We start from the raw sequence: 12,834 nt of genomic DNA on the forward strand, positions 1-12,834 counted from the left end.
CCCTCCAAACGCAAGACCCCCACTCTAGCGGCCACTCCTCACCACACTCGCCACAACTGTGGTTACAACACTGAAAATACAGCACATCAAAACAAACACAGGACAAAAACAACAAAACAATTAGGAAATTAGAAAAACCTTAAAACCTAGAGCATGAAATAAAAAGAACTTAAATATAATCGTTAAAAAAAATAAAAACCAAATAAAACACATCTATGAACTAAAACATAAAACACCATGGTTTATTGAGAGAGAGAGACTATTTCAGACAGGGCAGGAGGAGGAAGAAGAGACGTGCTGAGAAGGAAAGCGGGCTCACACACGGGAGTGAGGGCAGGCCTGGAGCCCCAGCTCTCTGAGGCTCCCACGCCTTCTTCAGAAGCTCTGGGGCAAGCCCCGGCTGCAGGCCTAGTTTGCAGATGAGTGACAGCGAGTGTGTGCAAGTGGCTTGACTGGCCAAGCCAGGCCAGGGAGAGCCGGGACCCTGAGCCTCTGCCCTCTGCCCAGCCCCTACACCCTGGCAGGACGGCCGACAGCTGGTGGGTGAATGCCCCGTCAAATGTCACAGAGACATGCTCACTGCCCGGAACAAAAGCAGAGCGAGTGGGGTCACTTCCTGACAGGGCTGACAGCTTGCGGCAACCTCTTGCAGGCAAGCTGGACACTTAGAGGCGGAAGGACAGCCGGTAATGAGCTGTAGCGGGAAGGAAGCTTCCAGGGAAGTCTGGGCCCCACACCTACCAGCCAGCTCAGCCCCGAGGCCGAGGCGCTGAGCCTCCTGCAGGCGTCCTCCGACAGCCTCTGTGGGGAATCCACCAGAGCCGGGATCGCCTCCTCCACCCCCAGGGTGGCATCCTTACCTGGCGATGGGGCCAGTGTCCTGTCCTGACACTGCCTGCCTTCAAGGACAGGCTGAGCTCATAGACCAAAACTGGCAGCAAGTGACTAGGGGCCCTGAACAAGGCAGGAGCCATGGAAAGTCCCCGCCCTTGGCTTTTTCGGGGCCCCCATTCCGGGGTGCACTCCCTGGTTAGCTGTGGCACCCAGGATGTCTGCCCTCTCAAACTCAGAGGCCCAGAAGTCGTGAGCATGGACAGACAGGTAAGAACAGCCTAGAGAAGAGAAGCTAATTCTCTGCCGCCTGTGACTTCCTCCCAGTTGAAGGGCAAACCTCAAACACTGGAAGTATAATGCGTCCTGGGCAGGAGTCTGCTCTGGCTTCAAGCCTCGTACTTTGGGGTGTGTTGGGGGATGTTACTAAGCTCAGATGGGCAGACCGTGGCTGCAGAGGGGTCTAGCCTGGACTAGAAGGTGCCAATGCAGGCCACACAGGCAGTGGCCTCGGCGGCAGAGCGCCGGTCTGCAATTCACACCCTCCTGAGCTGGCTCGGTCTCTCCACTGCTGCCACACCTTGGGGAGAGGTCCGACTAACCCCAGGGAAGCTGCAAAGGGTTGTATGCAGGGAAAGGGCTTCCTGAATGAACATGGGGCGATGGGAAAGAGACCCTCACTCCACAGCACGGCGACAAAACCTGGTAGCTGGAGCTGAACTGCAGCTGGCCGAGGTCACTCAGGTGCCAGTGGTCCCCCGCAGGCACGAGCTTGCCCCCCATCTGTGCACGTACCGTGCTGTCGGCCAGGGGGAAGACGTTCAGAGAGGTGGGGCGCTCCTTCCTGCTGAAATGAGAGAGGAGAGGAGCCATGGTTAGACAGCAGCTCCCCAAACGCAAACTGAAGACTCTTTCTGAACACACAGAGGCCGCTTCTGCAGACGGAGCTGTTCTAAACGATGTTGCTGGCCCAGCTCGAGGGGTGAGAGGTCAGCTGCAGGGAGGGTGTGCGCTTCTGGGCAGCCCCTTGCGCACAGGGACCTCCTGTGCCCTCCATTTACAGCCGCACCTCAATCAGACATGTTCACACACTCGGGGGATCTCTGCTGAACTGTGACCCCATGTAACACTCCCCTTCTGTCACGTGTGATTTATCGTTATTAGTTATTTTGATTTAAACCGACACCCGCTATGTGTGCCAAGGAATCCCGCAGCAGAGTGCCACGGCCCTCTGGCACCTGGTCAGCAGTGACCGGCTCCTCTGAGCGGCGACTTTTAGGACAATGGTCTTCCTTATGTTGAGCCCAGACCTGCTCCCTCGTAGCCGTCACCCTGCTTCTGCCCGCAGCCAGGCGGAGGAATGGACCCTTTGCCCTTTGTTTGTTCCTGGCCCTTTCCCTCTCATTCAGTGTTTTCCATGAGATTTTCTCGCTGTCAGATGTTTGAACAGGTGGGTATGGAGCAGAGCACCGCCCTTCTGCTGGGCACTGTGCCCCAGGCCCCAGTCACCTTCTCGCTCCCTGCAGTTCTTCCCGGCTGTCACGGGGCACAGGAGCACAGACAGGGATCCCTGAAAGCTGTGCTAGGAAACTGGGAATAGCCGGTAGCCTGGAGTTGTACGGGCAAAGCTGAAAGGCGCCTGCGTGGGCTCAGTCCCTGAGGAGACGGCCATTAGTGATGGAGAGGGCAGGGACCCTCCTCCATTGGATGCTTCACATGGGGCGCCAGGCTGCAGGCAGCCGGGCCAGCTCCCAGCTCTGCCCTGGGACAGACACATCGCACACAGTCACACACCGGAGCCCACGCTGCTCAGAGCTGTTTAGGCCAAGAATTTGAGTCCCTCACACCACAGCCTCTCGCACTCAGAGCCTGACCCTGAGAGACTGCAGCAGGAGAGGGTGGTGGGGGGCCTCCTCAGAGGTCCCAAAGAGCCAGATCTAGAGGCCGACTGTTCTGGAGAGAGAAGACGGTGAGCTCCTCAGGATGCTGGGAGGATGCAGGTGATGCAGAGGGAGAGCAGAGTGGCTGCTGTTGACAGAGCCCACTACAGCCAGAGAGGCGGCTTCGTAAAGCGCGACTCTGGGGAGGGGACTCTCTGGCTGGGGCCCCCACGCAGCTCTGGGGCTGGCGGGGGCTGGGATGAAGCAGGAGGAAAACAGTCTGTGAGTCAGAGTCCTGCCTCGTCCCCTCCAGGGCCAGCTCATCTGTCCTGCTCAGCAGACTCTGCCTCCCGCAGAGCAGGTCCCCTGGACCTGCTGGGACAGTCTGTGCTGTCTCAGAGCTAATCTGTGGCAGGCACCTGACCAGAGCAGCAGCGTGCTCCCAAGGGGCCAGGTCTACCCACACCTGTGGGAGCTGGACAGAGGGGCCCACTGGGGGCCAGGCCCCTCAGGAAGGCGATTTCCTGTGGACGAGCTCAAGTGCCTCCCACAGCCCTGATCACCAGTGACAGAGGACAGGTCCTCAGATATGCCTCAGCCTGTCACTTAAGAGTTGAAGAAATTCAGATCCTAAGGAAGACATGGACTTGGAAAGGTCTGCCAGAACCTCAGCGGCCGGGGCTCAGCCCTTGCCTGGGCTCTTCTCTGACAACGGCCCACAGGTCCCTAGGCATCTGGGAAGGCGGCCGCCACCACACGGTCAGCACATCCCTGCATCCCTGGGGGGGGGGCCAGGCCTCCAGAGCTGTGGTGCAGACGGGCCTGGACTCCCGTCTGCTCCCTTGGGGGCTCCCAATGCTGGTGTGGGGAATCCCTCTCCTGGGGCCTGGCTCTGACCTCGGGTGAAATGCATACAATGGGTCCTCGGCGCCAGACAAGTGCGATCCAGGCTGTCACCGGATACTAAAGGGTGATGGCAGGGGCAGAGTGGGAACTCCTGCCTCAAAGGACAGGGAGGGGACACTTAGCCATCACCCGCTTCCACAGCTCTGTGCTCAGACACACGCCGCGCTTGGAGACAGCCAGGCTGCTCCCCTACAACAGAAATCTTCAGCAGGAATTGAATCTCATCTTCTCTTTGCTGGCCCCCACAGAGTTGTGAGTGGGCCTGCTCTCCAAGCCTTGTGAGTATTCTCTAGGCATTCTGACTGGTGGTCCAGAGCCCTGTGCAAAACTCAGCCATCACGTCCTCTTTTTACATCCCCCTAGATCCCTCGGAAGATGCCAAAGCTTGTCCACTTCAGAGCTGCAGCCCAAGGGGGTCACACTGCCCACAGAGGTCATCCCACCCGTGGGGGTCACGGTCATGCTGCTGGCTCTGGGCCCAAGGCTCTAAGTGACCGAGCCAGGCTGTGAGTCCAGGTCTGTGTGACACTCCACCCCCTGCCTACCATGGCAGCACCAACCCAGGACTTTGGACACGAGGTCCGCTCTGTGGACGGGTGGATGTTTGCTGACTGGGGATCCCTGCACTGCCACCTCCTTTGTGGCTGTCTCAGGGACCTTGGACCAGCCTGCTGCCTCCTCAATGTTGGGGCCGTAAATGCCACATCCAGAGCCGGTGATCTGTAACATTGCTGCAGGACACACGTGGAGGGGACTGAGGAACGGCCCGCCACCCTAACTCTCCCAAACCTGTGGGGACCCCCGGGCGCCCGGCATGACAGCGCCCCACTGCCGCAGGCTTTACCTTTTCCTCCACGACTGGCGAGGACTGCAGGGCAGCGACAGACACAAGGGCCAGCACACAGCAGTGACGGCACAGAGGGCAAGACAAGAACACAGCATTAGAGAGCGAAGGCCGGGGGCTCAGGCCGCACACGTGCTCACACGGGCAGTGAGTGTGCGACGACAGAGAACAGTCAGATGATGAAACATGCAGACACCTATATGCGACAGACACACGACACACACACACAGGACCCTCTCAGCTTGGATGAGAGGCCCCTCAAACAGGGCCTGTGCAGCAGGCCAGCGTCCTCTCCCAGATGACTCCCAGCACACAGGGGCACGCAGGCATGCAGTGACAGAGCACATGGTCACACACATGCTCACGTTCATGGGCCCAAGCACACTGACCAGGTGTTTCGAGCTCACACTGAGTTTTACTCGAAAGACACAGACTCAGAAAACCAAGCCAGGAGTGAAGGAAAACACCTGTCTCGGCTCAGCAGCGAGCAGCAGCCCCCCAGCGCTAAGGATGAGGCCCCCATGGAGGGAGCTGGAAAGTGTGAACTAAGAAGGTGGGGCAGGCATACGTATTTATCCCCAAAGGATGCAGAACTATGGCAGAACAGGGTACACCCCAGAGAAGAGGGGGTCACGATGGCGGGGCGGGGCCTTCTCCCTAACCCATCAACACAGGAGTAGCACAGGCCACAAAGGTCCAAGCCTCTGAGCCCTACAAAGGCCAACGGCCAGCACAGTGAGAAGGCTTATGCCTTCTTCGTGTCCACCAGTGTTACTTCTAGAAACGTGAGGCAGCAGCTGCTGTCCACGTCTGTTCACCTGGAAACAGGTGCAGGGAGAGCCAGACACGCATGGTGGGCCCTCGAAATGTCAGCTTCCAGTGCGTGTCTGGGCCCCAGAGGAGTGACTGAGGGGAAAGCAGGAGCCCAGCCAGCAGGGCGATGGGGGCAGCCCGGACATGCAGCACTGCCCTCTGCTCCGTGTGACCTGCTTCCCAAGAAGTCCTGCCGCGGGCATCGACCCACAGGAGCACCCTCCTCTTCACGGCCAAGGGACCACAGGAGGGAGGCAGCTGACAGCCCCAGGCACCTTCTCCCTGCGGGCAGGCATCTCTCCTACGAGAGTGGAGACTGGCTCGGGAAGCTCTGTCAGCAGAGAGCGCTGAGGGCCTGGACACGATGGCCGTGCGCACCTGGGCCGCAGGGACTCCCGACAGGATCAGGTCTGTGAGACCAGGCTTGGAAATCTAGACCTGAGCCCCTCCCTCACCTAAACAGCCAAGGGGTCCATTTTACAAATGAGGGGGCTCCTGTGGGCTTTGGCTTGGTGTGGAGAAGGCCTCTGCTGGAGCACCACCCCTACAGGCACCACAGGCCCCATCCTGCCCAGAGGCAACAAATGGCCGTGGCCAGGCAGCAGGATCTGCGCTTACTGGCATGGACAGAAGAGACCCACAGACTCATCCCTGAGGGACCAGGCCGCAGGGCTGCTTACGACCAGCCTGTCCGGGTTCCCTGAGGGAGGAGGAGAGCTCCAATGCAGAGCCTTCAAGAGCTGCCGCGGGGCCTCAGAGGGACCCTGTGAACCAGCCCCAGTGCGTCCAGCAGTCCTGAGCAGAAGGGCGGGGCCTGCCATGGACCAGGGAAGCCACCTCCCCACAGGCCCACCTGCCCTCTGAGCACCAGCGGGGCCTGGAGGGACTCTGCTCAGGGCCCCGGGAGCCGCAAGACCCATCTCAGCAGCAGGTTCCCGGACCAGCCTGCCTCTACTGCACATGCAGACGGCCCCGAACAGCACCCTCGCCCTGCACTCATGCCTCTTCTACACAGCGGAGGAACCGGGGGCCCGAGCCGGCCCACAGTGACGGCCGGAGCCCTCAGGGCCTGGCTCTGGCACCTGGGCAGCTTCTGCTTCTGGCTGAGCCCACATCGTCCTGAGGTTCTGAGGACGCCCATTTCTGTAGTGTTCCTGGGGTCCAGTGCAGTGACCACTGTGACTTAGGACCCCAGACGCTCATGGCCTCCAAGTCTGGAGTTCAGAGGTCACCTCTCTGGCCAGGAAAACTGGGGCCCTTTCCCTCGGCTCTGTCCTGTGTGACCTTCAGGGTGCTCCTATGAAAGGAGCTGGCAGGGAAAGAGCCTGAGCACAGAAGGCCACAGCTCTCAGGGACTGGCCAAGGGCCCCGTGCTCACCCAACTGCCCAGCCTCTGCACCGCAGCTCACACTGCCCTGCCAACTTCCCCCTAAAGCAACACGAGGACCCCCTCTTCCAGGTTAGCATTCAAATGCAGTCACTTGGAAATCCCTCGACATCTTCTGAGAGCCAGGAGTGAGGGTTTCACAGCGCTCAAGAGAAAATCTCCTGCACCATGAGCTGGAGCTTGGAGGTTGGTATTTCCCACCTTCAGATATACCTGACCCAGAAACAATATCTACAAAAGGTTTTGTTCTTTATTTATTTATATTTTTTTGGTGAGGAAGATTGGCCCTGAGTTAACATCTGTTGCCAACCTTCCTCTTTTTTTTGCTTGAGAAGATTAGCCCTGAGCTAACATCTGTACCAGTCTTCCTCTATTTTATGTGTGGGACACCACCACAGTGTGGCTGATGAGTGGAGCAGGTCTGCACCTGGGATCTGAACCCACGAACCTAGGCTGCCAAAGCGGAGCACATCTAACTCTAACCACTCGGCCACAGGGCTGGCCCCTGCAAAAGGTTTTATAGTTTAACAAACTCTCTGATACGTATTTCCTCACTTAATTCTCCAAGACTGTAGGGGTCAGCTGGGGAACAGCCTGCAAGCCCCTCCCGTGGGACACAAACACTCCCAGTAAGGGGGCACCCACATGGGTATGGACCCCACTCCTGCTGAAAGCAGCGAGACTGTCTAGAAACATGCCAGTCGCTCCTCGATGACCACCTTCCAAGGTCCTGCTGGGCCTTCACAGACATACCAAGCATTTTGGCTTTCACATCGGAAGACTCAAGTACAGGACCACGACGGCTTTACCCGCAGTGGCCCAGAGAGCAACTGACGATGCCCGAGTGGAAGGGCCTGAATCTCCTGGTTTGCAGACATACACACCGAAGAGGCACAAACGAAACTTTGCAGCCGACAAGGCCTTTATGTGACACAACTAGGGGCTTTAGGCATTCGCCTGCAGGAATGCATCTGCCGGCGTCGCCCTGCCCTGCAGCGAGAATGTGGCTCCATCTGGCAGTCACCAAGTTGTCCTGGGCCTCTTCCCCACCCACACGCAGTTGTTCCCAGGATTCGTGGTACTAATGTTCTACACCGTCCCCGAGGACACTGGATTAGTGACTGCTGAACCACTCTTCCAGGTGAAATAGGCACACGCACCCACGCGCGCACACACACACACAGATACAGATCTCTCACAGATGAGAAGCATAATTCCTAACTCATCCTAGGAGGTTCTATTTGCTGTATGTTATGGAAGAGAAATGAGGTGCGGAAGTATTTGTTGGCCTGCCTGAGGCCGCCCCACCAACAGGAGCCAGAGCTTCCCCTCAAATCCCACTGAACGGCCCCAGAATGAAAGCATCTGGCACAACATTGCGCCACCCCTTCCATCTCCATCCTCTGGGCATCTCTGCACGAGGCTGAGACGCGCGGGCAGAGTGTCGCCTTGTTCGACCTCAGCTGGCACCATGCGTGTGGGGTGACTCAATTTGTCGCCCCCCTGCACGCGTCTGCAAATGCCTGCAGAAGCACTGCGAGTGCCGACCCTACAGATAAATTTCAGCGAGGAGGTGAATTTACCAACATCTGCGAACACCAGGCCCGACTGTGCGCAACTTCCCCTGCACACGGGCCAGCAGAAGGCCCACCCACGCCCCCACCAGCCCACTCTGGCACCAGGGGCAATCTCAGCACACCTTCCTGCTCACACCACACACTCGGACCCAACATCTCTCCTCCTGAGTCCCAGGAGGACGCAGTTCTCCAGAGCGCTCCCCCGTCCCCCTGACCCAGAGCCCCTGGGAGGAGGGGCCGCCACACTCTGCAGGCTCCGACTCCCGCCCTACCTCCTCCCTGGCAGGCTGCTCTCCGTCTGGCTGTTTCCCCCAACTTGCTGCATCTTGGACCTCTCGATATGCTCCACGTAGGTCTGTATCATCTGCGAAGAAGGAAACCTCCGCGTGAGTAATTCCTGCTGATGGAGGCCTCGCCCCTGCCCTTTCTAACCTGCCGCGTTTTCCAGACCCACTGCTCTGACAGAAATAAAGCCACAGTTCGGTGGGGTGGAGTCTGAGCAGCACATGGCTTTCAGGCTGGGCAGCAGATCGCCAGAAAAAGAAGCAGCCCAAAGGCCACCCCAGGTCGGCAGGCACCCACACGAGTCTGGGCTGGAGGCTGAGGTGGGCCGGGCGCCTACCTCCGTGTGGCGCTGGTGCAGAGCGTTGTACTCCTTCTTCATCTCCGACTCCCGCTCCTCCAACCGGGAGACTGGAAAACACAACCGCTGTTTGTCAGCACACCACCTGCTCCTCCACCGCTCCTCACCTCTCCTCTGGGCCCAGCTGCCCGCGGGCAAGGGGTTCCAGGACAAGCTGTACCTCAAGCTCAAGATGTTACCACTAGGAGAGAATCCCCTGGGGATGCGAGCATGCAGATTCCGACTTGCCTGGGGCACGTTGTGTGTGTGCTGCCCTATCTGAGGATTTCAATTCTTCTACAGAGAGAAACAGGATGGCGGAAATCCACAGGAGCATTACTACGCACACTAAGTCAGCTAGGAGCTTCTGGGATGTAGCAAAACTCACAGGATGTGTCAAGTGTAAATGTGGAACAAGCAAGTGGCTTGTAGAAAGAGGCAGAAGTCATAAGTGAGTCACCTCTAAGACATGTGAAAGAGTGAACGAACATCTGAAACATGTGACGGAACAGATGTCCCTTCCATGCACCAAGGGTGGAACATACATGTCCCTTCCATGCACCAAGGGCTGGAAAGACCAAGTCATGAGCATGCCACCTATGGCTGGCAGGGTTGTCACCCTTAAATTGTCAGCCCCTGGTGACACCCAGGATAGTCTCCTCTCACCCCACAAGTGCTCAGTCCAAGAAATGCAGTGAGCCCCACGACCACTCAGTGGGTAACTAGAGAGCTACGGTGGCGGCCAGGTGACCTGGCCCCACGTCCTGCCAATGGAGCAAGCGTGTCACTGGCTCGGACACCTTCGGTCTGTGTCCCTTTGTTCAAATGTCAGCTCTGTCCTTGTTGGCCCATGTGGGGAAGGCCACTGTGCAGAGCAAGAGTCAGGACACGTGGCAGCTGTGGGACCAGGGACGCACACAGTGTGGCCTTAAACCTCCTGTCCTCAGTGTGTGAGCCTCCCTCCCCCCGGCACCTGTGTTAAACGGATTTAACAAACGACACTATTCAACACGTCATTTCAGTCCATCCGCTCTCCTGTTCCATGACTGCCGGTGTAGCTTGCTCGGCAGTGTCCTTGAAGCCAACACTGTGTCGAGGTCGTTCCCCACCTGACGGGTGAAGCCTGACAGTCTGCATTTCCGACACTCCCTGTCATGCTGCCCTGCTGGTCTGGGGGCCACACCCTGAGCAGCAGCAAGGGTGTCTGTACAAAGCAGAGCAAAGGCCTAGCCTTCCCTTCAGGAGCTTGAAGGGCTCACAGACACCGGCACACAACACACACCAAAGTGGCTGCCAGAGGAAGACTCTACACCGGGCGCCTCTGACCCCCCGCCTCTGCTCCAGCTTTGGGAGGGGCTGCCTGTCTGTGTACGAGCCCCTGGAGAGCACTGTGGGGTCACGGCCTCAGGACCTCTCCTGGCCTCCCTGCTGGGCGGGGTGCAGGCCACTGCCTGGCTGCAGGACCCCGGAGGCATGTTCCCCTCTCTCCTCTGGCCCCCACTCCTGGTGCCCATCAAACGAATAACTTCACCCTGCAATTCGGAGTCTACATTTTTTTCCTTCTGAGAAGAGCTGAACAGGTTTCACAGATCAAAAACATGCTAAGCAAAGGCAATATTACGAATTCCGTGTAATTACAGGAAGGGTTTATCCAAGGGCCTCAAACAGGCCTTTGGTTTGCTTCTGTTCTGCAAACACTGGCAGTTTGTACGTTTATGTGCAAGTGTGTGTGTGAGCCGCTGCCCACGGGAGGCCAGTGACTCGCCGACACCCCGTCGGGTACTGGCCTTAGCAAAATGGCCTTGAAGGCATGGTTGGCAATAGGGCTAGGCCCAACACATTAAACCGTGTTTTTTCATGATTTCATCTTAACTCCAAGGTAACTAGGTGAAGCAGCAAACTAGGTCTCAATCATTAAAACCTCTAATTACAGAAAACTGAAATTACACAGGTCATTATAACTTTGACAGTACAGTTTAAGCAAAGACTTCTGAAAACTAAATAATAGTTCTTATAATAATAATAATAACAATCAAAACTCTTTTCTTTGCCTTTCCTGCAAGGAACAGAGTGTTCCCGTTGGTACCTTGGATCAGCCATGCACCCCTCTTAGGAACTGTCACTTGGGAGGCTCCATCAGTGGGCGCACCTTTCAGATGATGAAAGAGCAATCTCTCTTCAGCGGTGTACAGACGAGAGCCCTACATGGCAACGGGGAGCTTTGTTGTAAAGGTCCACATGAGGATCACAGATTTGTGAATGTGGGGTCAGAGTGCAGTATGAAGCCAAAACGCTCTGTCATCAAAGGGGCTTTACTCACTTATTTTACTTATGTCCACAGAGGATTTGAGGCCTATTACAGAAATACACAGCAGTAAAGAGAGAAAACAAATGGCTGAGGGCCTCACAGTGCGCATTAAATAAGGCCATCATTGGGTTTTCTCACTCTTTTTATCAGAGGCTGTCAACACCCTTCCGGGCCGGGGTCAGCCTGAGAAGGACGAACACACTCAAAGGCAGTTTCATCCTTCGCTAGCTACTCACTCTGATCTGCATAGTTTTTGGCCTTCAGCTCCAGCTGGCGTGTCTGAAACTCATAATGTTCCACCTGGATTTGTAGCTCTTTCTTCTCTTGCTCCAAGGCATCTTCAAACTCGATGAATTTCTATACAGGAAGGAAGGAAAAGAGCAGGCACCATGAATGTGGGATGGCCAGAAGACAGCAGCCCTGCACAGAAGGGTGACGGGCTTCAAGGACCAAGAGGCGAAAGATTCTCTAAGGCCACAGGCTCGGGACCAGGCTGCGGTCTCCCCGTCCCAGAGTCAGCTTCCCTTCACATCCCAGTGCCTGCCACCCTCTTCGGGGAAACTTGACCCAGAGCACCCGTGAGAGGAGGGCAGGAGGGGCTCCCCAAGAGTGAGTAACTGACAACCTCCTGACCAGCTATCTGGCAAGTCAGCAGGGCCCTGAGTTTAGGAGGGCCCCACACTTGGTTTAATGTTCTGCTGTTGCCATCTTGAAATTCTTAATAATTTTTGAACAAGGGGCCCTGCGTTTCCATTTTTACACCAGGCCCCACAAATTACGTGGCTGGTCCTTTGGCGATAGTGTGATATTACTCCTCGCAATACTAAACATCTAAAAGAGGTCAAGTCCATTTTTCTCTTAATCTGTATTTCAACCACTACTCAGTGCAGGATGCCATCATTACTGCAACAACCTCCTCTCCTTGAAAAAAAGGCCGGGGGGGTTGGTCGAGAGTTGGAATCTTCACCTTACATAGGAAGTTTCTGAGCAAAAGTGTTATCAAATCAAGTGAAAAGAAAACACTTTGCAAAATAGAAGAAACTCCTGAAAGGTCTTAGGGGGGCATCACTGAAAGCTGTGCTGTGAAGCTAGGCCTCTGGTGGGGGGGGAACAGGTACTGGCTGCGCAGCACCGCCCCCCCCCCCCGGTCCCCCCCCACCCCCGCTGGCAGGGCCCCAGGCTAGGTGTCAGCACAGCCACCACTAGCTGTAATTCCTACAGCAGCCCTGAGGGAGAGCGGTTAACACCTCAATTTTACTGAGTAGGAAACCAGAATATTATTCAGAAATTTCATTTGTAGGAAGCATAAATACCAGCCGGGTTGTTAAGACACAGAGTTTCTCAGACGATGGGAATACAAAACTGATGGTTGAGTTCAGGTTTTGGGGGTCTGGCAGAGTCAATAAACTTGTGGTGGCCAGGGTTTATTTCCCATAACAAGGGCACCCGTCCCCACCCCAACACGGAGCCCAGAGACGCTTCTTCCTACAACAGCTTCTCAAAGGTCTTTGTGCTGCAGACCACTGGGCTCCTGCCCGAAGGATGAGTCATTCTGTGCAGGGGCTGGGAGGGTGGAAGCCCGGGCTGAGGGAGGGACGGGGGAGCATCCACGGACTGGCAGGCAGGCAGGGCAGAGCGGCACCAGAAAGTCTGGATCAACGACATC

At 56.7% G+C, this 12,834-nt stretch overlaps 1 protein-coding gene across 26 annotated transcripts in view; it reads right to left on the reverse strand.

Annotated features, from left to right (window-relative positions):
• MAPK8IP3 (mitogen-activated protein kinase 8 interacting protein 3) overlaps positions 1 to 12,834 on the reverse strand; it is a 53,768-nt gene that overhangs the window by 25,650 nt on the left and 15,284 nt on the right. For 6 of the 26 annotated variants that reach the window (XM_070568839.1, XM_070568840.1, XM_070568848.1 and 3 more), the window contains exons 2-5: positions 11,405 to 11,525; positions 8,861 to 8,931; positions 8,511 to 8,602; positions 1,534 to 1,678 (exon numbers count right to left, since the gene is read on the reverse strand). In XM_070568839.1, the coding sequence (XP_070424940.1) occupies positions 1,534 to 1,678; positions 8,511 to 8,602; positions 8,861 to 8,931; positions 11,405 to 11,525 (429 nt within the window). Of the gene's footprint in view, positions 1 to 1,512; positions 1,679 to 4,461; positions 4,486 to 8,510; positions 8,603 to 8,860; positions 8,932 to 11,404; positions 11,526 to 12,834 lie in introns of all 26 variants that reach the window. The other 20 variants (XM_070568843.1, XM_070568841.1, XM_070568835.1 and 17 more) reach the window with 7 other exon arrangements.

Source organism: Equus przewalskii, chromosome 12, assembly GCF_037783145.1.
Source record: "Equus przewalskii isolate Varuska chromosome 12, EquPr2, whole genome shotgun sequence".
Classification (NCBI taxonomy): domain Eukaryota; kingdom Metazoa; phylum Chordata; class Mammalia; order Perissodactyla; family Equidae; genus Equus; species Equus przewalskii.